At 39.9% G+C, this 24,741-nt stretch overlaps 1 protein-coding gene across 1 annotated transcript in view; it reads right to left on the bottom strand.

Moving 5' to 3' along the window:
• Positions 1–24,741, bottom strand: part of LOC126092310 (uncharacterized) — a 157,850-nt gene that overhangs the window by 90,938 nt on the left and 42,171 nt on the right. Inside the window, exon 2 of the mRNA XM_049907835.1 lies at positions 2,635–2,775. Coding sequence (XP_049763792.1) covers positions 2,635–2,775 — 141 coding nt within the window. The remainder of the gene's footprint in view (positions 1–2,634; positions 2,776–24,741) is intronic.

The following is a 24,741-nucleotide window of genomic DNA, read 5'->3' as shown; positions in this document are numbered from 1 at the left end:
TCATTACCTTGTATGTAATAAAGGGAAGGTGATGAACAGTAATGTGGTTAGTAGCGCAACAGAGATCTGAAATGGTAAGTAACACCAGTGTGGTAAAAGGCAGCACGATATTTACTAAAATGGTACCCAGATGAGACAACTATATTCACCTGTTTCTAAAATATTTCTTGCATTAGAGCGCACAGTAACAGCGATAAACAATGCTATTGCACCGCATGCCAGAGGGACTCCCGTCGTGCGCCAGGCAACTTTTGACAGGAATCGAGCGATTTGTTGCCACGATACGTACGCTTAGTTTACAAACTGTTCCGAACTTCGAAATTTCATCTAGAAAACGAATAAGAATAAATAATTTCTAATAAAATGAACATTGACAGTATTTTTTAAGCCAGTTCTGAGACGTTACACAGATTATCAACAATGTGTTGTTCGCCTGAGAAATATTTTTGGTTTGCTGTGTTGTACGCTTGAGAAGTATTTTTGGTTGTACACAAGCTGCCTGTCTGCTTTTTGCCCTTGTGCTTTCGAGAAATCTGCAACAATGTAGCCAAGACGCAAGGTCAGTGGAAATTTTGGCCGCCCCCGGTAGCTGAGTGGTCAGCGCGACATAATGTCAATCCTAAGGTCCCGGGTTCAATTCCCGGCTGGGTCGGCAAACCGCCGCTCAGAGACTAGGTGTTGTGTTGTCATAATCATCATCATTTCATCCCCATCGACGCGCAAATCACCGAAGTGGCGTCAAATCGAATGACTTGCACCCGGCTAACGGTCTACCCGACGGGAGGCCTAGTCACACGACATTTATTTATTTTGTGGAAATTGATTAGGGCGAGAAAATTGTTTTACTTCCGTTGTGCATTTAATACCAAGATAAGCTACACTTAGATCAGCTACAGTTCACTTCAAATTAGGCTCTGTTTAGTCAAAGGTTAGCATACGAGTGTATATTGGATAACAATTTATGGGTACATAGGTTTTGGTAATACGCAGACTTTATATTATAGAGTGGGAGGTAAAGTTGGGCTAAATTTCGTAACAGAAACAAAATTTAGTAGGGAGGATACAAATGGATCAACTCTGTATCGAATGTTACAGAGCAGCAGACTTCGTATTCACAGATGTATGCACTTTTCAAACAAACTGTCATTATTTCCGTTGCTTGTTTGTTTGTATTTAGAAGTAAAGTATTTTTTTAAGATCTGTTCCTTCATTCCCTGCCCCATGTGAAAGTGTGAGTATACACATCCGCAGGTATGTAGGTGGTGCAGTGATGCACAATTCGGGTCAATTCTAGAGTCCGATTCCACCGTCGGCTTTGAACAAAGACGTCATACCTATGGCAGAGACGCTACATAAAGGCAATTTTTTAAAGCAGTTGATCATATTCGTTAACGACAAATTATACCGACAACAATTAAAGGTAGTGAAAATAAATAAGAACATAAAAAGAGAAATATAAATATCCTAAATAAAGTATCATCGTAATTTACGCAAGCAAGAAAAGCACAGAGAACCTTTAAATCCAGTACAGTATAGCGAATGGTGAAGTCATAACTTTATGAATCAGCGTTAACTTTTATTACTAACTGTTGAATCTAACGGGACGAAAATTTACAAAAAGTAGGATCTAACAAATAGTGGAATCGGTAACTGGAACTGACCTATATAGGTTAATTCTAGTTACCTATACCAACCATTCCATGGTTCGTTATTGACATCGTTCTAACAACAAGTGTGTACACTGAAGTGCTACAGGATTTCTACATATGCTATTACTATCTTCATTACTATGAAAAAGAGAAAAATTTGGAATCTGTACCTACAATATTTACTAGCTTTTCAACGTAATTCTGAGATCTATAAGAAATCTAGAAATCCTACAAAAACGTAGTCCACAGATTTACTGCAAAAATGTCCAAAATTATGAACCATCGAAAAGTTGGAATGGGTAGCTATAATTGACCTCCTATTTAGGTCAATTCTGGTTACTGATTCCAGCCATTCGATCACTCATTAATTAGGTCGTTTTTTCAGTACTTGTGTGCACTGAAATGTAGGCTAATGTGAGTTCTGCGTTTGTAATTGCTCCTTGAACTACTCCAAAAAGCTATTAATATTGGAATCGCTATGTAAATTATTTTTGTAGTTTTAAGCACTGAAACGTAATACCATTTCTAGTTGTAATTGCTCTCAAAAACTACTGCAGTGTATAGCAAAAATTGGAATGGGGTAACTAGAATTGACCTATGTAGGTCAATTCTAGTTACTGATTCCAGTTTTTGCTATATACTGCAGAGAGCAATTAGAACTGTAGAAATCGCATTACGTTTCAGTGCTTACAACTACAGAAGTGAGAGATTTTTTTGAATGGTCACCATGCATGTGTGGGTGTTAAGGGACTCCACTTAGTATTTACAAAACAATCTGAGCTTCTGTTTAGAAGGGCACTTCACCTCTAGCGCCCTGCATTTACCCTACAGCGCCTGCGTGTCCCCCTACCTCTACTACTCCCCCTACGGATGCTCTGCTGACTGCGCATCTACCGACCACAGTATTTTGTGCGGACTTTACGGAGGCGGGCTGAGAGACTCGTTCTGTAAGCAGCGGGACGAGTCGAGCTCGGTGGCGTCTTACCTGTGTGCAGGCCGCATTGCAGATGGTCTGCCCGGCTTGGCTGCACGTGGAGGCTGCCAGCTGCGCCTGGTAGTTCAGCTGCGCCAGGAAGCTGAGCGCCGCCCTCTGGGGTGGCGAGGCGGTGCTCTGGGACGCCGTCGCCTGCAACACAGGCCACAGCCAGGCGAGTTAAACAACAGCGACGCCGTCCACCACACCGCAGTGCCTCGTCTGCCGGACGTATTGAAAACCTACCTCCATCTTTGGCTGCGCCTGCAAATGCAAACGAACAAGTGGCTCTAACTCTTTATAGGATAGTGGTCGATATATTGCCCACCTACCGTAAGTGCGAAACCGTGTACGTTTTCTAAAGAAAAATGACCCTCAAAGATGCATCATTTGTTGCTAAATGGATGGTGTACTCTCAAGCGACCACTTTTTGTTTGCTGAGGTTGGTAGAACATTCTTACTGAAATGGTGGTTGGCTAGGCGACCACTGTCCACGTGAGGAGTATCGTTGGTGGCGTTTTGTGTGTACGAGAGAAAATCGTCCCACTGTAGGCGCAATAATGTGAGAATTTGTTAAAATATAATGTATGTATGACATTTATTGAATTAATAGTTACGTGTTTTACATTGTATATACGTTTTATGTACCTAAATAGAGAATACACGTAATAATACAGAGATAACTGAGAGCGTGGTAGCAAAACTTGAGTGTCGTTTTTGCATTTTCGTAAAAGTGCTCTTTCATCAAATACGTACAAGGGACTATGCAATATTTACGATATACCCCGATAATATGCAAGTAATTTACAATATATATATATATATATATATATATATATATATATATATATATATATATATATATATATATATATATATAAAAGCCAGTTTTAGTGTCTGGCTAACAAATTATTAGCAAATGAACAATGACAAAACGTAAACTGACATAACCTCGAATTTCATATTTCATTATTACAGATGCACAGAACTAAGAATACCTTTATATTTCGATAATTGGAATAGATGTCATCACAAGACTTCCAGAGTTTGATAGGCGATGATCAGGCTGTTGATTCCAAGTGTGGAGGTGATTCGGATGCCGAAGACATATTGCCAAATACTCATCCCACTAATACAAGCAGGGGAGATAATTCATCCCACGACTCTTGTAGTGATTTGATTCCTCTATCACCTCAACAAACATGTGTAATCCCTGAAAGTGATGAGGATGAAGATGAAAGTGAAGAAGAGGATGAACGTGACGATGCTCATGTTAGGGCTACCATTCAGTACAATTTTTCAAAAAACATTACTGATCTTGCCATATACAACTCAGTAAATTATTCACAGGGTTTTGGAACAAACATTGAATTTAGTATCTCCTATAGCTATATTCTCGCATTTTTTCCTATCTTTATCTTAGAACACAGTGTCAGAGAATCTAATCTTTATGCTAAACAGAAAGGTACTGGTCTAAATGTGACCACAGCTGAATTGAAAGCATTCCTCAGTGTACTTCTTATAATGGGTTTCCACAGACTTCCCACCATAAGGCATTACTGGTCATCTGACCCCAATTTATTTGTAAACAGAGTAGCTTCAGTTATGTCTGTCAGAAGATTTTTGAAAATATTAAGGTTCTTACATGTAAACGATTTACAAAAAATGCCGAAAAGGGAGAATGTGGATATGACAAATTGTATAAGCTTCGTCCACATCTTACCCATCTAAACCAAATTTTTGTGAAAACTTTTAGACCGAGCCGATTTATCAGTATTGATGAAAGCATGGTGGCTTTCAAAGGTAGGACTTCTCTAAAGGAGTATATGCCAAAGAAGCCTACAAAACGAGGATTTAAAATTTGGGTTGCAGCCTGCAGTGTTACAGGGTACATGTTATCTTTTCAAGTGTATGAAGGAAAATCTGAATTCAAAGAAGAAGGTTCTCTAGGTGAGAAGGTTGTTTTGTCACTTTCAAAACCACTGCAGTTTTTAGGGTACTGCCTCTTTTTTGACAGATTTTTTTACTAATTTACCATTGCTTTCTAAATTATTGACTAGAGGAACATTTGGTTGCGGAACAATGCTTCAAAATAGAAAATATTTTCCTAAAATGTTATTGAAAGATGACAAGCAGATGAAATTAGGACAGCATGACTCTGTTCTGGAAGATGATATTTCTATAACAAAATGGAAAGACAGAGGTACAAAATCAGTAGTAATTGGGAGCAACATGCATAACCCTAGTGAGATGTGTCAAGTGACTAGGAGAAACAATAAGGGTGAAAAGGAAAGTATTGAGTGTCCCAAGGGTATTGCTGACTATAATAGCTAGAAGGGGGGGGTTGATAAATTTGATCAACTGATGTCTGCCTACAGTGTTTCATGAAAATCAAGAAAGTGGTGGATAAAATTATTCTGTTACTTTCTGGATGCTGCAGTTGTCAATTCCTTCATTCTTTATTATGAGACTGCAAAAATGGCACAGTCTTATAATGGAAAGCCACTGCCACATCTAAATTTTCACAGTATCTTGGCCAATGAGTTAATTGGAACTTTTTCTAGCAGGAAGACATGTGGGCCACAAACTTTCCCAAAAGTTTTTATCACAAAAACAAAATTTAGGGGCAAAAATGTTTCAAACGTGGATCCACAGATAGTAATGAATGTAGGGGGCACATTTACCACAGAAGGGTACAAGCAGAAGGTATGCTCATTGTAGCACAAAAAAGCAACCCAAAAAATGTAGTATTGTATGCAAGGAATGCAAAGTTGCCCTTTGCCTTCCTTGTTCTCACCCGTTTCATTCTAAATAACGTGTTTACCACTGGAATTTGTAGTATTTCATAGTGTTTGCTAATGTTTTATTGTTTGAATAGTGAAATGTGTTCAGTTTTTGTACTTCAGTACATTAGTTAATAAACTGTATCTTACTTGCATTCAGAATGCCATGTTTTTATTTATCTATACCAGATATAAGAAGGTGGTCTTTTAAATGACCACCATCCACAGTAGTCTAAGCCCCACCCAAAATGGATAGTGGTCTGTACATCAACCAACTATTTCTTCCTTTCAATTCCAAGGCAAATGGACGTAAAATAATTCTAAGTATATTACATGCCTATATAAGTCAAATTTGATGCAATAAAAGTATTACCTTTCAAATATTCAGAAAAAACGTTTTGTCCTATAATGGATTAAAGGACACTTTGTAAGAGACGCCATCACTTTGGATACCTGTTAGGCTCAACTGAAACTATATTGTTTATCAAATATGTTTTTTTTTATTTTTACTGTTTCGATATGTAAATCACTCTTTAACTATTGTTGTTGCTGGTGTTGTCAGTCTCAAGGTTGCGTAGTGATTACTGTGACAATACAGGGCAATCCTTCCCCTTTATGACGATTTGAACTCTGCTGGGGACCCATTCAATGACGCATCTGAATGTCTGTGTAGGAATGGCAGCTCATTCATCCTCAGCAGCCGAAACCAGAGAAGATAGTGATGTTTGACACTGCAGTCTCGAGTGAAGCTGAGGTTCTAACTTATTCCCAAACGTGTTCCAGTTGGTTCATGTCAGGACTTTGTGTAGGCCAGTCCATTTCAGGAATGTTATTGTCCACAAACCATTGCCTCAGACAAGCTACTTGTGAAACTGATAAAAACCATCATCGCCTCCGAACTATTCCTCTACCGTACATTCTACTACAATGCTGTAAAATAGGTTCATATCCTTCCTCACTTAGCGTTTTTTAAAGGTAATAAGGCTGCGTCACCCTAACCACCACGAAAAGCACCCCCATACCGTAACACCACCTCCTCCATACTTCACTGTTGGCACTACGAATGACGGCAAGCTACGTTCTACACATATTCACCAAACCCACACCCTTTCATCAGACTGTCAAAGGGTGTAGCGTGCTTCATCGCCCCAGATCATTCGCTTCGAGTCATCCACTGCTCAGCAGTGTACCTCTTTACTCTACCTCAAGTTTTGCTTAGCAACTTGTGGCTTATGAGGAGCTGCTCGCCCATTATACTCCATTCTTTTTACCTCCCTGCGGAGCCATTGTGCTTCCTGGACTCCTGGTAGCACATTGGGACTCACGAGTCATTCCGTCCACTGATTTCATCCTATTTCTTACAACCACCCTTCGCAGTGCTCGATGACCCCTGTCCGTCAGCACGTGCAGTATGCCTCGTCTTGGTTTGGCTGTTGTCGTTCCTTCGTATTTCCACTTCACAGTCACATCCACAACAGTGGACTTGGGCAGCTTTAGGACGGTTAAAACGTCCCCTATTTGTTACTCGGGCGGCGTCCAATCACTAGTCCACATTCGATGTCATTGAGCTCTCTTGACCGACCCATTCTGCAGTAACTGCTAACAACACAATAGCCCACGTCTCCTTTTTATACTGGTCTGATTCACATGCTTACCGTGAACCACGTCGTCATGACCTGACAACAACATCCCTACCGCATCAACTCAAAACTATCGCATCTATGACTTTAATGATTTTGCGGGAACGCACTGATACGAATGGCAGCCTTGTACTGTACTGATACGCCACTCCAACAAATTATGCCTCAACACTCGTGTTTTTGAGAAAAGTTAATTTTAGATTCACCTGCAATTTCTTCCGTGGGCCAGACAAACCAATCGCTGGCCAGATGCGGCCCGAGGTTCATTTTTAGATTCACCTGCAATTTCTTCCGTGGGCCAGATTAAAACCAATCCCTGGCCAGATGCGGCCCGAGGTTTGCAGGTTGCCCAACCCATAGAGTGTGGCGATTACAATCAGCCGGCCGCTGTTGCCGACCGGTTCTAGGCGCTTCAGTCCGGAACCGCGCTGCTGCTACTGTCGCAGGTTCGAATCCTGCCTCATCGATGTCTGTGGTGTCCTTAGGTTAGTTAGGTTTAAGTAGTTCTAAGTCTAGGGGACTGATGGCCTCAGATGTGCTCAGAGCCATTTGAACCATTTGATTACAATCAGTTATAACTTCAATAAGCACCAACCACTTTTTATATACTTTTATTTGTATTTCTGTTGTGCTTGTTTTGCATATATTTTATGCACTTGGCACATAAACTTTTTTCTACGAGGTGTATGAGAAAAGTAATGGAACTGACTTTTCATCAAAGTTTTTATTTTTTTCAAACAACAGTATTCTCCGCTTCAAATCAATTCCCTTCAGCACATATACACCGGTGGAGTCGTTGTTCCCATTCTTGGGAGCAGCGTTGAAAGGCTTCAACGGGTAGAGTTTCTAGCACATCAGTCATATTGTTCTGAGTGTTCTCCAGCACCAAAATGACGTCCTTCTAAGACTTTTTCAATTTCGGGAGAAGAAAGTCACAGGGATTCAGATCAGATGGATAAGGGGCCTATGGAACAACATGAATGCATTTTAAGGTGGGAAATTCCGTGGCTGTGTGACACGGAGCAATGTCACGATGCAGCAGCCACTTGTCTGCAATGACTGGTGTCACTCGATTCGCCCTTCTCCTGAGCCTTCAAGACATCTTTGTAAAACGCTTGGTTGACAGTTTGTCCTGGAGAAACAATCTCACAGGAGCATGTTTTCGTCAGTTTTTAAAGGCCTCCCTGAGCTAGGTTCATCTTCAACATGTTCTCGGCCTTCCAAAAAATGATTTGTGCAGCGAAAAACTTGTACTCTTGATAAGCAATGTTCCCTATAGACCTGTTTCAACTTTTCAAAGGTCAGACAGGCGGACTCCCCATGTTTAACCCAAAACTTTATGGCATAACCTTGCTTTAAATTCCGCTGTGACATTTTCGTAACACACAACTTCACTGATGGCGACCTCAAGAATTACATGAAGGCAGTAAGGAGCTGAAGTTCTGACTGAGTAGAACAACACAGTGTTTTCAGATAACTCACATTGTTATCGGTATCATCACTTTTCTCAGAAACTTTGTATGTCGGACGAACAAAACTAGCGCAGAGTCGCCATATTATCACCTGGCCGTTGCATTATCCATAATGCAGTCAACGTGATAATGATGTGCTAAATATTAGTATTACGCCAACTGGAGATAGTTGAGTGCCCGAAACACGTATTGGGATAAATAAAAATGTTTAAAAACAGGCCGGCTGCTATATTTCTTGCAGTGATAGTTACAGGAAAGCTGTCGGGGACTGAGACGATATTTTTCTGATCTACTCAGCTGCCATGAACCCACTTCAGGACTCCGTATGGAAAGCTCCATACACAAATGTTCAAATGTGTGTGAAATCTTATGGGACTTAACAGCTAAGGTCATTAGCCCCTAAGCTTACACACTACTTAAGCTAAATTATCCTGAGGACAAACACACACACCCATGCCCGAAGGAGGACTCGAGCCTCCGCCGGGACCAGCCGCACAGTCCATGACTGCAGCGCCTTAGACCGCTCGGCGCTCCATACACACCCACACGAAATCCCCACCATCGCCACGAGAACTGATTCGTAGGCACTGCCTCAAACTCAACAGTAACAGAACTTCGGGAGAAAATGGCATAATTGAACCAAATTCCCTCAAAGATTCAAGCAAATCATTAAAGAGATTTGAAAACCAAAGAATCTCCGAGTGTAGTGGAATTGCACCCTCTTTCTCCCTTTGCACAGGAAAGGCGACAAAACAAATTTAAATAATTATCGAGACTCCTCCTCCTGCGAGTTACATACAAAATTCTGTCAACATGTGCCGTCCAAAAAGTTCAGAAGAAACTGGATCACAAAATTTACGAATACCGCCGCCCGGAGTGGCCGAGAGGTTCTAGGCGCTACAGTCTGAAACCGCGCGACCGCTACGGTCGCAATTTCGAATCGTGCCTCGGGCATGGATGTGTGCGATGTCCTTAGATTAGTTAGGTTTAAGTAGTTCTAAGTTCTATGGGACTGGTGACCTCAGAAGTTAAGTCCCATAGTGCTCAGAGCCATTTGAACCATTTTTACGAATACCAGGCCGTCTTTCACACTAGTCGAAATTGTATAGAAGAAATATTCATTTTGAAAACAATGCGAAAATACAAAGCGCCCATGAACAAAAAAAATGGCTCTGAGCACTATGGGACTTAACTGCTGTGGTCATCAGTCCCCTAGAACTTAGAACTACTTAAACCCAACTAACCTAAGGACATCACACACATCCATGCCCGAGGCAGGATTCGAATGTGCGACCGTAGCAGCCCAGGAACAGCTCAATCATATCCTACTTGGTGGGCTTCAAGAAGGCATACAATTTAATCTATCTCCAGACCCTCTTTATCATTCTCGAAAAACAATAACTTTATTTAAAATCAAACAAATTCTCATCAACACAATTCCTAGAGTAAAAATTCAAAGAAGAGGTGTCGGAATAATTTCTAATAAAAACCGGTGTTCGGCAGGTAGACGACTGAAGCATATCAACTTTAATCTCGTTTTGGATAAAGTCATCCGAGATTTGGGAAACAGAACTTAAAAATAAAAACAATTGGGAGCCATGCAATTTGGAAGACCTAAAAATAACATCCAAATTTCTTGTCTAGCTCTCGCAGACGATCTGACAATCCTAGCAGACGACGAGAAGGCAGCAACCAAACAGATAGAAATTCTCTACGAATGGGCTAAAATATTTGGCTTCCAAATATCCTTCCAAACACCAAGTAAAAAATGGTTCTAATGGCTCTAAGCACTATGGGACTTAACATTTGAGGTCATCAGTCCTCTAGACTTAGAACTACTTATACCTAACTAACCTAAGGACGTCACACACATCCATGCCCGAGGCAGCGGTCGCGCGGTTCCAGACTGTAGCTCCTAGAACCGCTCGGCCACTCCGGGCGGCGGTATTCGTAAATTTTGTGATCCAGTTTCTTCTGAACTTTTTGGACGGCACATGTTGACAGAATTTTGTATGTAACTCGCAGGAGGAGGAGTCTCGATAATTATTTAAATTTGTTTTGTCGCCTTTCCTGTGCAAAGGGAGAAAAAGGGTGCAATTCCACTACACTCGGAGATTCTTTGGCCAAACGCTGAACTTGGAGAGGCACTAATGTCAAAACGATCTTCCTTGAAACGAGTAAAATGTTTTCTTGGCGTGCTCTGTCCAATGGCATTGTTCACATACACGGCGCAAATGTTTCTGGCTGCTTCCGTTGTCGTCACCCCTCTATTGAACTCAAACAGAAGAATATGCCAGAAATGTTCCGATTTCTCCACTTGACATTCCGTTTTCTAGCGTCTACAGCTCCACTCACTATCTCAAAATGTCAGTGTGTAAATCAAATACCAACAGTGAACTACAAATGAAAAATGACAATCGATAAATAACCCTGTAGCAACCGGAATACCGACATACAAAACAAAAACGCTACGAACTTGTGCACCACTGTAAAACGTTATTCTTACTTTGTTATAAACGAAGGAGAGATCACAACGCTTTTTATACTGTTGATACGACCTTAGGGGTCGGTCAGTTTAGGTCGTGATGTTTAGCCGGTGACTGCTTCAAATACGAAAAATTGGCACTACACATACCGACCACGTTGTAATTATCTGTAAGCATCTTTACAGCAGTGTTATATAAAGCCACTCGTTTTTGCTACATTATGTGGGCATTCTTCTTTTCCAATCAAAATTATTAATTTTATGACCACAATAACTGGTTTCGGCTAACTTCTCTCTTCGCCAAAAATACCACAGCATTATTAATACTTGTTACTTTTACGCAGTATTTTTTCTGGAACTTTCTTTTAGATTGTTCTTTTGCCCGATAAACCAAAGATCATATTATATCGTTGGTGATGCCGACAAGTCATTTTGTGCATCACACTCCTTTCCTTGACAATTTATGTAAATCCGAAAATGCGCTTATCTTCTCTCTCCCAATAAGAAAAATGTTTACCAAATATTGTTACAAGGCTAGTATTTGTACAACAATGTTTATGATCTGTTTTCGCAGAATATAAAACAACTGCTTTTGCAGAAAGTTTTCTAACCGTTTAAGTTAATCTCGTGGCGGTAAATATCGGTGCTTCCACGTAACAGAGATTATCGTTGCTTACTTACATAGTTGACCTAGATCAGTGGCAGTCAACTAGCTCCAGCTTTCATGTTGGGCCGTAAACGTTAGTGGTTTTAAAAGTATTTTTATTAGGTTTTCATAAAATTTCTACGTAAAGTATTTGGTAAGTAAGTATTACATGCTTTAACTTGCTGCAACTGTGCTTTACAGATTTTATAACGTAAAGTTACTTCCCCACTTTGTACATCACCAGTAGTATGGAAACGGTGGCCAATTACAAACTGTTACTACTAACAGAGACACAAAAGTGGGCGGTAAATTAAAAATATTGACTACCCACGGTCTAGATGGCACTGAGGCAATCATTTGGACGTCCAACGCAAATTACAAACATTAACTCAGTTACGTTATCACAGATGGAGGGGATGTGCTGGAATCTCTCCCTTCAGTTATACGTTAGCACTTGAGATATTACATGCTCAAAATATCCTATTCAGAAACTGATCACGATGTAGGGATAAATCTAGAACATTCCATACTTACAGTATTTAGACGAAATCTTTGAACCTACAGCAGGAGAGAAAATATGCACGCAAAAACTTAGCTGAGCTTAAGGTATAATCTACAACATCCACTACAAAAAAACACCATCAAGATTCACTCACAAAATGGCGACGTATATGGAACGATAGAGAACCATACTACGCTCCAGCGGATCAAAAAGGATTTAGAAAATTGGAGATAAACATTTTCAACAGAAACAAATAGAAAAAATAGCAAATGGGAAGTATTGGCAGAGAATGAAGTTACTACAAGACCAGTGACAAAGCGGACTGAAGAAGAAAAGAGATTCAACGGAGAAAAAGTGAGATCTGTTTGCAAACTCCAAGATTGAAACGCAATAGCTTTGGGTGATCCGATGGGGTCCAATAGCACCTAATAAAAATAACTACATGTAGTAAGAAGTGGCTGGTTGCTTTGTTTCTGAAAAGTGACAGAATCCACAACTATAGACCTAAAAAACCAGTAAAATGGATAAATTTAAGCTATTACTATTTAGTTCATAGTTACACATCGATATTATAGTCACTACAAAGACTCTAAATAAATTCCAAAATTAGAAAGACGCATTTTGAGTTCTGGAATTGTTTTTAACAAAGGAAGTACAACCAAAGGACTTTCAGATAACCCTATAAAAATAAATCCGTGAGTGTTCACTCCGGACATCTGGCCGACATAGGGCAGAACGCAGGGCCTTCATGTCCATTATGCCCGATGAAACGGTTTGCAAGATGTTGATTTAAAAATGTGCGAATCTCCATACCGCAATTTGGAGGTGGTCCATCCTTTTGAAAGATGTAATCCGTGGGATCCATGTTAAGCTGTGGCATCAGCTATTGCTAGAGAATGTTCATGTAAATGTATGTTGAAACATTTAGCTCAATGAAGAAAAATGGATCGTACAATTTTTGAGTTGATATCACACTACTCACTCTGATGTTCAGTTGCACACGAAGGCTTTTCTACAACCCTTAGTCGCATGTATTGCCGCTTAATACTGCTACTTTTGCAGAAGGTAGGGTCATCGCTAAAAATGAGACATGCAGTGGCAGTCAGCATTCTCATGAAACATATTTGCATATTGTGTGTGGTTGATTGTTGGAGCTTTTTATTTTCATTGTGTTACGATTATAAAATCTGTATCATTGTCAAATGATCTCTAGGTGAATAAATATCGTCGTATAATTCGTGCGTTTGACGTAGTCTTCCTGTTTCAGTTCCTCTAAAATTTTAACTGTGTGGTCTCATTTTCAACTTCGTTTTGAGGACACGCCAAACCGTTGCTTGAGGCATTTGTAGCTCTCTCGTGGATTCATACATCGATTTCCACGAACTACGTTCAAATGAAAGATGAATTATTTCAAAATTTTGTGCCGATGCCATCTGCGAAAGTTTTTGGTATTTGTAAACGTTTGACTGTGTAGCTGCGAATTCTTCTTTGCACTGTGATGACACAACGACAACTGTTGAATTGTAACACGAATATGTCTTAAAAAAATAGGGATGGGGCAACACCCCTCCACGATCGCACTGTGCACTGGCACGGTGACCATCACGAAAGTTATAGTGATATCTCTGCGTTTGTTAGTGCTAATCAAGGAGTTCACAGAATGCTGGTCTGTGGGGTTGTCCGTGCGTCTGGGTAGGATTACCCACTAATACGGGCTTTCCGAAGTGATAGGAAGTGGACTAAAAGCGGTTGAAGAGTAGCGGGCCTCAGGACAGAGGGAGAAAAGTGCCAAGGCAAGCATCGAGGGGAAAGAAACCTCTGCGACAGTGAATGCGATGCGCCATTTTCGCTTACAGGCCACAGCACGTGGTCGGTTTCCCGCACACTGCGCTTGAACAACCATCGAAATTTTGAACTCTTTACGTTCTCTGTAATTCGTATCGATGTATACCTATCCATAAAATAGTTATAGCTGTTTGTAATCACTATATTTATTTGGATTTGCCCTGTATTTGTATGACGCCAAAGGGCTGCATTATACGAGCTTGTGTAAGTTGCACCAGGGGCACAGTTGATGTAATACATGAACAAATTGGCGCAGATAACGCTAGACCGAGGGAGTAGTAGCTGTGGAGTTGTACGGAAAGCTCCACGAGATCCAGACGTACTGAAGGCCAAGCAGCCGGGATGTCGTTACCAGAAAATGTCACGTATTAACTCTCACAATACCAAGAGGGTGGGAGGCAGTTCACACCCATATTTTGAAAATGTATGAAATACTTTTGCAGTTGCGAATATGGACAACCGTCAGCTGTATAATGGAATAACGACAACGAAAATTTGTGTGGGCCCGAGGCTCGAATCCGGATTACATGCTCACCGTGATCCGTCTCCTTACAACTAGGCTACTCGAGCACAGCAGAGCTACCGCCAACCTTCATATATCTACAACCCGTACTCGAACATCCATTATGTATACTCCGTACAGGGGAGACATTTTACTTGAAAGTCGCTTGCCCGATGTCGGCACATAAATACGATATTGCAGTGCCTGTGTTCTCCCGAATCTCAATGCACTATCATGTCATGTATTTCACATTTTAAAATTCTGAAATAAACTGTATTGTTTTTAATAATTTCTTGTGCCAGATTTCGTAAGTAGTTTGAATTTTTCAATAAAACGCAACCCAAAAATTTAAGTTTAGGTGTAAGAGTGAATTCTTGCAACGGATGTCATATTCATATTTTCTAGTTCAGAACCTTCCTTTTACACCAGCATCACTTTAAAAAGTATGTTGCGAATAAAATGTAACGTTAATTAACTAAATCTGTATTTTTTAAAATATTTGTGGTGGTCATAAAACATGACTCCTCTCTGTGTATACATTACGGAAGATGCGCTGGTGCTGCTAAGATAATTCTGTAAGATATTTTCATATTGTAGACGCTACTTATACATAAGTACCTGTTTAAAAAGAATGTAGTCAGTAGAAGTTAAGAATCATTAACGAAATTTGTTTTTATTTATTTATTTATTTTGTGGGCACAAATTACCACCCCCCTCCCCTGGTAGTACACGTTATGGAAAATTCCTTGGTATTGCTAGAGTTAATTGAGGTTGGAATAACAGGAAAGGAGAACTGGACTGATAGACGAATCTCAATAGGGCCGACCTGTGGCCAGAGCAGAACGAAGATGCCGTGAAGTCTATCTGCAATGTCTGCACAGCAGTCTAAATATTCCCTTTACAAAACGTTTGCTGTAGCTGCCTCCTCATTTCGAATGACTTTCATTTGAGACACTATTGGTAAAAATTAATCAATTTTTGAACTGCATACTGTATTGGAATTGTTTAATACAGGTCCCTAATTTCGATCGATAACAGCTAACTGTTTGTCACTTACTGTTTGAAGAACTACCTTCTATCAGCGTGTAGGTGGTTTAATTCCATTACACTGCTTTAATTAATTTATTAAATCTGTGAACATTTAAATTTCTGAATTTTGTTTTATGGAATGATGAATTGTAAGGCACGTTCAGAGAGATACACTATACACGTTTAGCACTACTTGCGGTGCCTCGGTGTAGTATTATGCGCCACATTTTCGGAAGTCATTCTCTGCCTGTTTTGATAGTGATTCTAAATCATGCCTATCGTTTCCGCAGGGTATAACTGCATGCACAAAAGTAATAAAACTACGAATATATCTCATTTCAAGTGAGTATTGTTTAAAAAACTTACGTGTTAAAGATTTTGTACAGTTGTGTTATAAACCAGCACAGAAAGAACCTCCAAAAGTTAAGCTTTACGGGAATATGTGAATTTGTTAATTAGGTTTCGTAATTTCTTCAAGCACTATAGTGTACCATGCTCGTTTGTTTTGTCTTCCAAAAACTTGTCGGCCGGGTGTTTAATTTGCTTCTCTGATTGTGGTGTTAACCATCTTTGGGAGTCTACCTCTTTGACCACATGATGTGGGTATTCCATTTAAATTTCCAATTAGTTGCCAGCTAAGCAATGCCGCGACTCATTATTGTAACCAGACAAGGCACTCTTCCTATACTTGAAACAACGATGTTATTAAGCGGAGTTTTGACGTTTCTTCTAAGCCCCTGTTAATAGTTGCAGATGGGCCAAAAATGGGATACAGTGGTTCGGTGGGCTACTATTTTTTATGCCCACAGCTAGGACAGTGCAAACAAGTTATCCTCTCATCACACTCTTCCATCTACACAGCTGAACAATAGCCACAAACAAGGCACTATTTTATTAGTAGACAACAGGACATCGCAACACTGAAGTTATTTCAGATTCGGAAAACGTTACACAATCTGTGGAAATAGAAATAGAACTATGATGCAAATATATACACAGTTGAAATTATTCACATGGTGATGCAAAGGAACGACAAAGGAATCGTCTCTTCTTTCATTTGGATTCACACTCACTCACACATATGCAATGAACAGACACATAGGCTTGCGAAGTCAGCAGTTACAGCATGAATTTTATATAACTCAAAAATTCCTAAATCAGACCTCAATCCCTGAATGAAGAAATAAATTAATATTTATAGGAAACAATACTGAAAGTTATTCGTAGCTAATCAGGGGAGATGGTATGCATCGATGCAAGAATGTATCCCACTAAACCTTGGTTCCAAGACATAAACTTTTCCAGGAAATTAATAAATAGTGTAATTCAGGCGTGTTTCAATCATGGATATTTTCCAGCCCATCTTCACAGAATGGTCGCTTTGAATTCTCCTTACTGCGACTGTGACAGTACCTCCTACGCAAGTGCTTGTGCAAAACATAGTATGCGTAGACAGGTGTTCCTGAAGAGTTAAAGAAAGCTGACGTCCTGCTACCTTATGGTTTTTCAAGTATTCTTCATCAGCTCAAATTATAGTTTAGATTATATCTGTCATACTTAGAAATTCCGGAAAGGAATATTAAAAAACGTATTACATTGTTATTAATATCTGCGATGTATTACATACATAATATGAGTGGCTGTATGGTGCTATTTACCAAATCACAAAAAATATAAAGATAAAATTAAATAAATAAACACTGTACGCCAGTGACGTTAACAAGAGGCTTATATTACGGTACTGTTATTAATGAAGTAAAAGTTTGTCTTAAAGCGTGTGAATGAATCTTCTTCCTATTTTGATATCTTGTAAGTTGTTATAATCGTGTTGTCGGTTGTAGAGTGCTGAGTTTATGTACTGTAATAATCTGTGTGTGCTGTGTCAAAACGCACGGGTTTCTTTCGCCATTACAATTGATGAGCATCCGAGCCGATACATGGCTAACACCTGGTGGTTACTATAAATGTACGTGTACGATGTATTAAGGGCGACAAAACATGTTATAGATGATCCGAGAGTGTCGACGAAAAAAGCAGGTGGTGAGCGCGCGCGACTTCGTCAAAAGTTGGCGTGGCGCTGCGTGTTTGTTCGTGTAAATGGTTCCTGTTGCATGACGTAAGAAGGTAGTTAGTTCCCGAGTAGACGTCTTACCGACTAAATTGATATATCGGGGTACGCCTAGGTCGTATAGGATACCGACCCATTACGTGGTGTATTGAGGCACCGCAGTTGGTGTTTAAGGCTTGGGAGAGGGAAATACCGGTTCTACCAGCATCTTATTTGGTGCAGTTCACAGAGGCAGCGTGGATACCTTGTCTTTTAGGCCCCTGTTCATATGCGTGGCTGTGACGGTAGTTTCCTCCCAAAGTTGAGCTACGTTATGTACGTAGGCTCTGTGTGATCTTATAAATAGCCGCGAATGAGACACTGGTTTTGGCGAATTTATGTGCTAGGGCGATCGATTTATTGTCGTCCTGTGGACAGTTCGGTAGTAAGGAATAGTTTGCTGTGATAAATACAGCGTGAGCCGTATTAGAGAGAAGGAGATTTGCAGTGGATGAGTTTTTGGGAATCGTTGGAACCGATATCCTGTCCGTGGTGTACGATTAGTGGTCGCGGCTCGCCCAAAGGTAATTGCGTTGTTAGCTGCTTTGTTGGAGTGGTTTGGAGGGGATTGGTGTGTGTCGAGAAGGGAAAGCCACGGAACACATTTTGTTGTTGTTTAAATTCCACGATCATACAGCGGACCTAGAATTGGCTCGTATAGATTCGAGCTGTTTCACTGTAATATGATAGATTGCACCAATAGTTGAGTTGATAAGCGAAGACAATGAAAGGAACCATTTACGAGCAACACGCAACTAAACGAAAACTTTGTTAGTCGAAGTGACGAGTGACCTATTTCAATTTAGGGAACTTAGGGGGTCGCGTTTTGCTAACGCCTGAAGAGGCTCAGAATTGTGTTAAATTGTTACTTAAGGTTAGGGTTAAAGAGGCGGTGGCGCCTAGGATATTTGTTTATTTTTTTATTATTATTATTGAATTTCCGTTTTTGTGGGGTGTGTTAATCTTTGCTGGCACTCGCTCACTTACGTGAATTAAATTGTATTCAGATACCTAGACCCAATAAACACCATTTTTCTTGGGTTAAAAGAAACCTTTACGTGTGGTCAATTTGTAGCTGTTGTGTGTAGCTATATTTTGTGAGAAAAACAAAGGTTTAGTTTCAGAGATAATAACGCTTTGCATGAGACAATTCTACGATGTTATTTGTAAGTTTTGCCTGATCAAAAAGTTCATTAATTGAGTTGATCCACGCTAAACATACAGAGGGTAGATATTCTAAACAATTAAAACGATTTCAGTTATGGAAAGAGTGTTCTAAGTAACTTCAGTCAGGATTGAAGTTGTCGAAAGTAATCACGGAAAAGTCAGCGATAATACTAATAACAAAGATTGGTAAATCTGTGGAATACGTTACGTCGTATTATTTACATAGCAACGCTGGACTAAACAGAAAGAGATTTAATGGTAGCATAAATTATCTTAATCCTTATAGATATTGGTGAAAGGAATTTAAAGTGAATTGGTCGTAACACGACGATATATTGGATACAAAAATTGTAAGTAATTAAAAGATTACGAGGCTTTTCCAGAGATAGTGTGCTGCGTTGTGAGAATTTTGTTATGTGTGAGAACAATTGCAAGCTAGAGGTAACATTTAGCTTTATATAATACAAACAGGTATTGTATTTGAAGTCGTTTGGTGTTGTGTTTGTCCGATAGTACGATAACGAGAGTTGTTATCGAAATCTGCCTGTCTCGTAATTGCTGCTCGATATTGTTTGTCAGTGTCATTGGAATGTTGTAGCGTGTCTATTCGTGGTGTAATAGTGTCATTGTACGATTACGAAGTTGTGTATAGTAAAGGCGCTGTTTATTATTATTCGACATTTGAGTCTGTCGTCTCGTCAATGGTTATGATTGCTGTATTAATTATCCGAGGGTTGATCTGTCTTCAATTTGTCTTTTAACAGTACGGTACGAGCTAGACTTTGAATATTTACCAGGCGTTCCGCTACGACTGGAATCTTCTGAAAACTAATAGCGATGCACAGTCATAACATCGACTGTAAAATTAAAACTGTACCAAATTCATGCTGTTGTGGTCGATTGGTTCGCCAAAGCAATTTTGCGCGGCAGGAAGCTATACATCAGCGGCATAGCAACGTTGGTACAGTGCGATCCGTTGTCGTTCTGAGTTCGATCTTGAGTACCGCCAGTCGGCGCGTTACAAGTTCCATCCGTAATTTATTCGTCTGCATAGTCAAAATTCAGTTTAAAATTGTTCGTAATTTATATTTTTTTAACTTCTTGTAATTGGGGTTCACAATCTTGCTATATTTTTTAAAAGACGTCATAGTCATCATGGATTGTAGAAATTACTTATTTTCCCTATCGCAGTTTCAGCCTTAAAGGGCATTATCAAGTGGTATACTGCTAAAGAATGTGCTTTACTACATGTCAAACTTCATCTTCTGACATGTACGCATGTTGCCAGATTGCATTCTTGATCTTCATACTTGTTCATCATCTGGCGTGATGGTGTACGCTGTCGTTGGTTACACAACAGCATCACTTCTGGTTCACATAGCGAGTAATTTATCAGCTGACGTACATTTCTGATGTGTTAAGGCTGATGTATCTGGCCATTCTTAGAGGTCTCTGTGATTTAATCTTTCAACAGTCTAATGCAAAATTGCGTGCTTTCCATACTGTCCTGACCGAACTTCGATGCAGATGGTGATGGACTGTTTGTCTCACCAACACGTTTTCCAGGTGCATGACGCACTGAGAACACCTGGTCACGAGATGCTGACGTACTGTTACGTCGCAAGTTGCCATGTACCGCTACCTATTAACCAATTTGTGGCATATATATATATGTATATATATATATATATATATATATATATATATATATATATATATATATATATATATATATAAATAAGGAGAGCGACAAAAAAAGTAGTGAGACTAATTTTCTTTGCAAGATGTGGCAACCCTTCAGGCTTGCGTAGGCACAATATCTTTGACCTTGGTCAATGAGCTGCTGCTAGTCCAACCGGCACATCGATGTAACTGCTCAGTCGTCAGTTGTGCTGTAATAAGTTAACACGTGTTTGTGTCTCTCGTCACGGAAATGGAATCGCATAACATTGCCCAACAATGTGCCACTTCTTTTTGCATTAAATTGGGTGAAAACGCGACGACAACTTACGGTAAGCTTCAGAAGGCTTTTGGAGAGGAGGTTATGTCAAGAGCTCAAGTTTTTCGTTGGCATAAAATGTTTAGTGAAGGTAGAACGAATGTTGAAGGTAAAGACCGCAGTGGACGACCATCAACCTCACGGATGGATGTCAACTTGGCCAGGGTGGGTAAACTCATATGATCTGATCGAAGATTGTCCGTGAAAATGACTGCAGAAGAACTGAACATGAATCGAGAAATGGTTCGTCTAATAATAACTGAAGATATTGGTATGAGAAAGATTTGTGCAAAAATGGTCCCCAAAAATCTCACACCACAACAGCGAGAAACACGGAAAAATGTGGCAGCCAATCTGTTAGAGCAAACCAAAATCAATCCATAATTGTGGAGCCGTGTTATCACTGATGATGAAAGTTGGTTTTTTCAGTACGATCTTGAGACAAAACGTTAAAGTTCGCAATGGTGATCAAAGGGATCACCCAAACAAAAAAAAAAAAAAAAAAACTCGCATGTCAAAGGCAAAAGTGAAATGCATGCTTATGTGCTTCTTTGATTCCAAGAGAATTGTTCATAAAGAGTGGGTGCCTCCTGCACAAACAGTTAACCAATATTACTACAAAGAAATTTTAGAAAGACTTCATAAAAGAGTTCTTCGTGTCCCTGCCAACGTTGCTGATAATTGGATTCTGCATCACGATAATGCGCCATCCCATACTGCTCGGTCAGTACAATTTTTAACCTCAAACAAATTTCAGTACTACCACAGCCACCTTATTCACCATATATCGCTCTGTGCGACTTTTTTTCTATTTCCAAGAGTCGAAACGGCGGTCAAGGGACACCATTTTCAAACAACGGAAGATGTCCAAAAAGCTGTGACGAGGGTCTTGGAGGATATTACAGAAGATGGGTTCCAGAAATGTTACCATCAATGCCAGAAGCACTGGAAAAAGTGTCTGCAATCAGAAGGGAACTGGGGACCATGGGGTCAACATACAGGAGGCTGTGAGCGATCAAATCGAGCGGCATGTGTTTATATGCGGCACAGTACGATTGTTTCACGAAAATCAGATTGAATCACCATCTTCTCCATTCCAAGAATGTCTGAGTAACTAATTGTGTTTTATTATACATCATAGGCATTCTTTCGAAAGAGTAGTGCACCAAAACGGCCTTGCTGTGCTGGTACTGCGAACGGCTGAAAGCAAGGGGAAACTACGGCCGTAATTTTTCCTGAGGACATGCAGCTCTACTGTATGGATAAATGATGATGGCGTCTTCTTGGGTAAAATATTCCGGAGGTAAAATAGTCCCCCATTCGGATTTCCGGGTGGGGGCTACTCAGGAGGACGTCGTTATCAGGAGAAAGAAAAATGGCGTTCTACGGATCGGAGCGTGGAATGTCACAGCCCTTAATCGGGCAGGTAGGTTAGAAAATTTAAAAAGGGAAATGGATAGGTTAAAGTTGGATATAGTGGGAATTAGTGAAGTTCGGTGGCAGGAGGAACAAGACTTTTGGTCAGGTGAATACAGGGTTACAAATACAAAATCAAATAGGGGTAATGCAGGAGTAGGTTTAATAATGAATAAAAAAATAGGAGTACGGGTAAGCTACTACAAAAAGCATAGTGAATGCATTATTGTAGCCAAGATAGACACGAAACCCACGCCTACTACAGTAGTACAAGTTTATATGCCAACTAGCTCTGCAGATGACGAAGAAATTGATGAAATGTATTATGAGATAAAAGAAATTATTCAGGTCGTGAAGGGAGACGAAAATTTAATAGTCATGGGTGACTGGAATTCAAGAGTAGGAAAAGGGAGAGTAGGAAACATAGTAGGTGAATATGGATTGGGGCTAAGAAATGAAAGAGGAAGCCGCCTGGTAGAATATTGCGCAGAGCATAACTTAATCATAACTAACACTTGGTTTAAGAATCATGAAAGAAGGTTGTATACATGGAAGAACTCTGGAAATACACAAAGGTTTCAGATAGATTATATAATGGTAAGACAGAGATTTAGGAACCAGGTTTTAAATTGTAAGACATTTCCAGGGGCATATGTGGACTCTGACTACAATCTACTGGTTATGAACTGTAGATTAAAACTGAAGAAATTGCAAAAAGGTGGGAATTTAAGGAGATGGGACCTGGATGAACTGAAAGAACCAGAGGTAGTACAGAGTTTCAGCGAGAGCATAAGGGAACAATTGACAGGAATGAGGGAAAGAAATACAGTAGAAGAAGAATGGGTAGCTTTGAGGAATGAAATAGTGAAGGCAGCAGAGGATCAAGTAGGTAAAAAGACGAGGGCTAGTAGAAATCCTTGGGTGGCAGAAGAAATATTGAATTTAATTGATGAAATGAGAAAATATAAAAATGCAATAAATGAAGCAGGCAAAAAGGAATACAAACGTGTCAAAAACGAGATCGACAGGAAGTGCAAAATGGCTAAGCAGGGATGGCTAGAGGACAAATTTAAGGATTTAGAGGCTTATCTCACTAGGGTTAAAATAGATACTGCCTATAGGAAAGTTAAAGATACCTTTGGAGAAAAGAGAACCAATTGTATGAATATCAAGAGCTCAGATGGAAACCCAGTTCTAAGCAAAGAAGGGAAAGCAGAAAGGTGGAAGGAGTATATGGAGGGTCTATACAAGGGCGATTTACTTGAGGGCAATGTTATAGAAATGGAAGAGGATGTAGATGAAGATGAAATGGGAGATAAGATACTGCATGAAGAGTTTGATAGAACACTGAAAGACCTAAGTCGAAACAAGGCCCCAGGAGTAGACAACATTCCATTAGAACTACTGACAGCCTTGGGAGAGCCAGTTCTGTCAAAATTCGACCATCTGGTGAGCAAGATGTATGAGACAGGCGAAATGCCGTCAGACTCCAAAAACATATAATAATTCCAATCCCAAAGAAAGCAGGCGTTGACAGATGTGAAAATTACCGAACTATCAGTTTAATAAGTCACGGCTGCAAAATACTAACGTGAATTCTTTACAGACGAATGGAAAAACTGGTAGAAGCTGACCTCGGAGAAGATCAGTTTGGATTCCGTAGAAATATGGGAACACGTAAGGCAAAACTGACTCTACGACTTATTTTAGAAGCTAGATTAAGAAAAGGCAAACCTACGTTTCTAGCATTTGTAGACTTAAAGAAAGCTTTTGACAACGTTGACTGGAATAGTCTCTTTCAAATTCTGAAGTTAGCAGGGATAAAATACAGAGAGCGAAAGGCTATTTACAATTTGTACAGTAAGCAGATGGCAGTTATAAGGGTCAAGGGACATGAAAGGGAAGCAGTGGTTGGGAAGCGAGTGAGACAGGGTTGTAGCCTTCCCCCGATGTTGTTCAATCTGTATATTGAGCAAGCAGTAAAGGAAACAAAAGAAAAATTTGGAGCAGGTATTAAAATCCATGGAGAAAAAATAAAAACTTTAAGGTTTGCCGATGACAGTGTCGGAGACACCAAAGGACTTGGAAGAGCAGTTGAACGGAATGGACAGTGTCTTGAAAGGAGGATATAACATGAACATCAGCAAAAGCAAAACGAGAATAATGGAATGTAGTCGAATTAAATCGGGTGATACTGAGGGAATTAGATCAGGAAATGAGACACTTAAAATAGTAAATGAGTTTTGCTATTTGGGGAACAAAATAACTGATGATGGTCGAAGTAGAGAGGATATAAAATGTAGATTGGCAATGGCAAAGAAAGCGTTTCTGAAGAAGAGAAATTTGTTAACATCGAGCATAGATAAGTGTCAGGAAGTCGTTTCTGAAAGTTTTTGTATGGAGTGTGGCCTTGTATGGAAGTGAAACATGGACGATAAATAGTTTGAACAAGAAGAGAATAGAAGCATTCGAAATGTGGTGCTACAGAAGAATGCTGAAGATTAGATGGGTAGAACACATAACTAA

This window comes from Schistocerca cancellata, chromosome 7, assembly GCF_023864275.1.
Source record: "Schistocerca cancellata isolate TAMUIC-IGC-003103 chromosome 7, iqSchCanc2.1, whole genome shotgun sequence".
NCBI lineage: Eukaryota > Metazoa > Arthropoda > Insecta > Orthoptera > Acrididae > Schistocerca > Schistocerca cancellata.
This window is presented reverse-complemented; position numbering and strand designations above follow the sequence as displayed.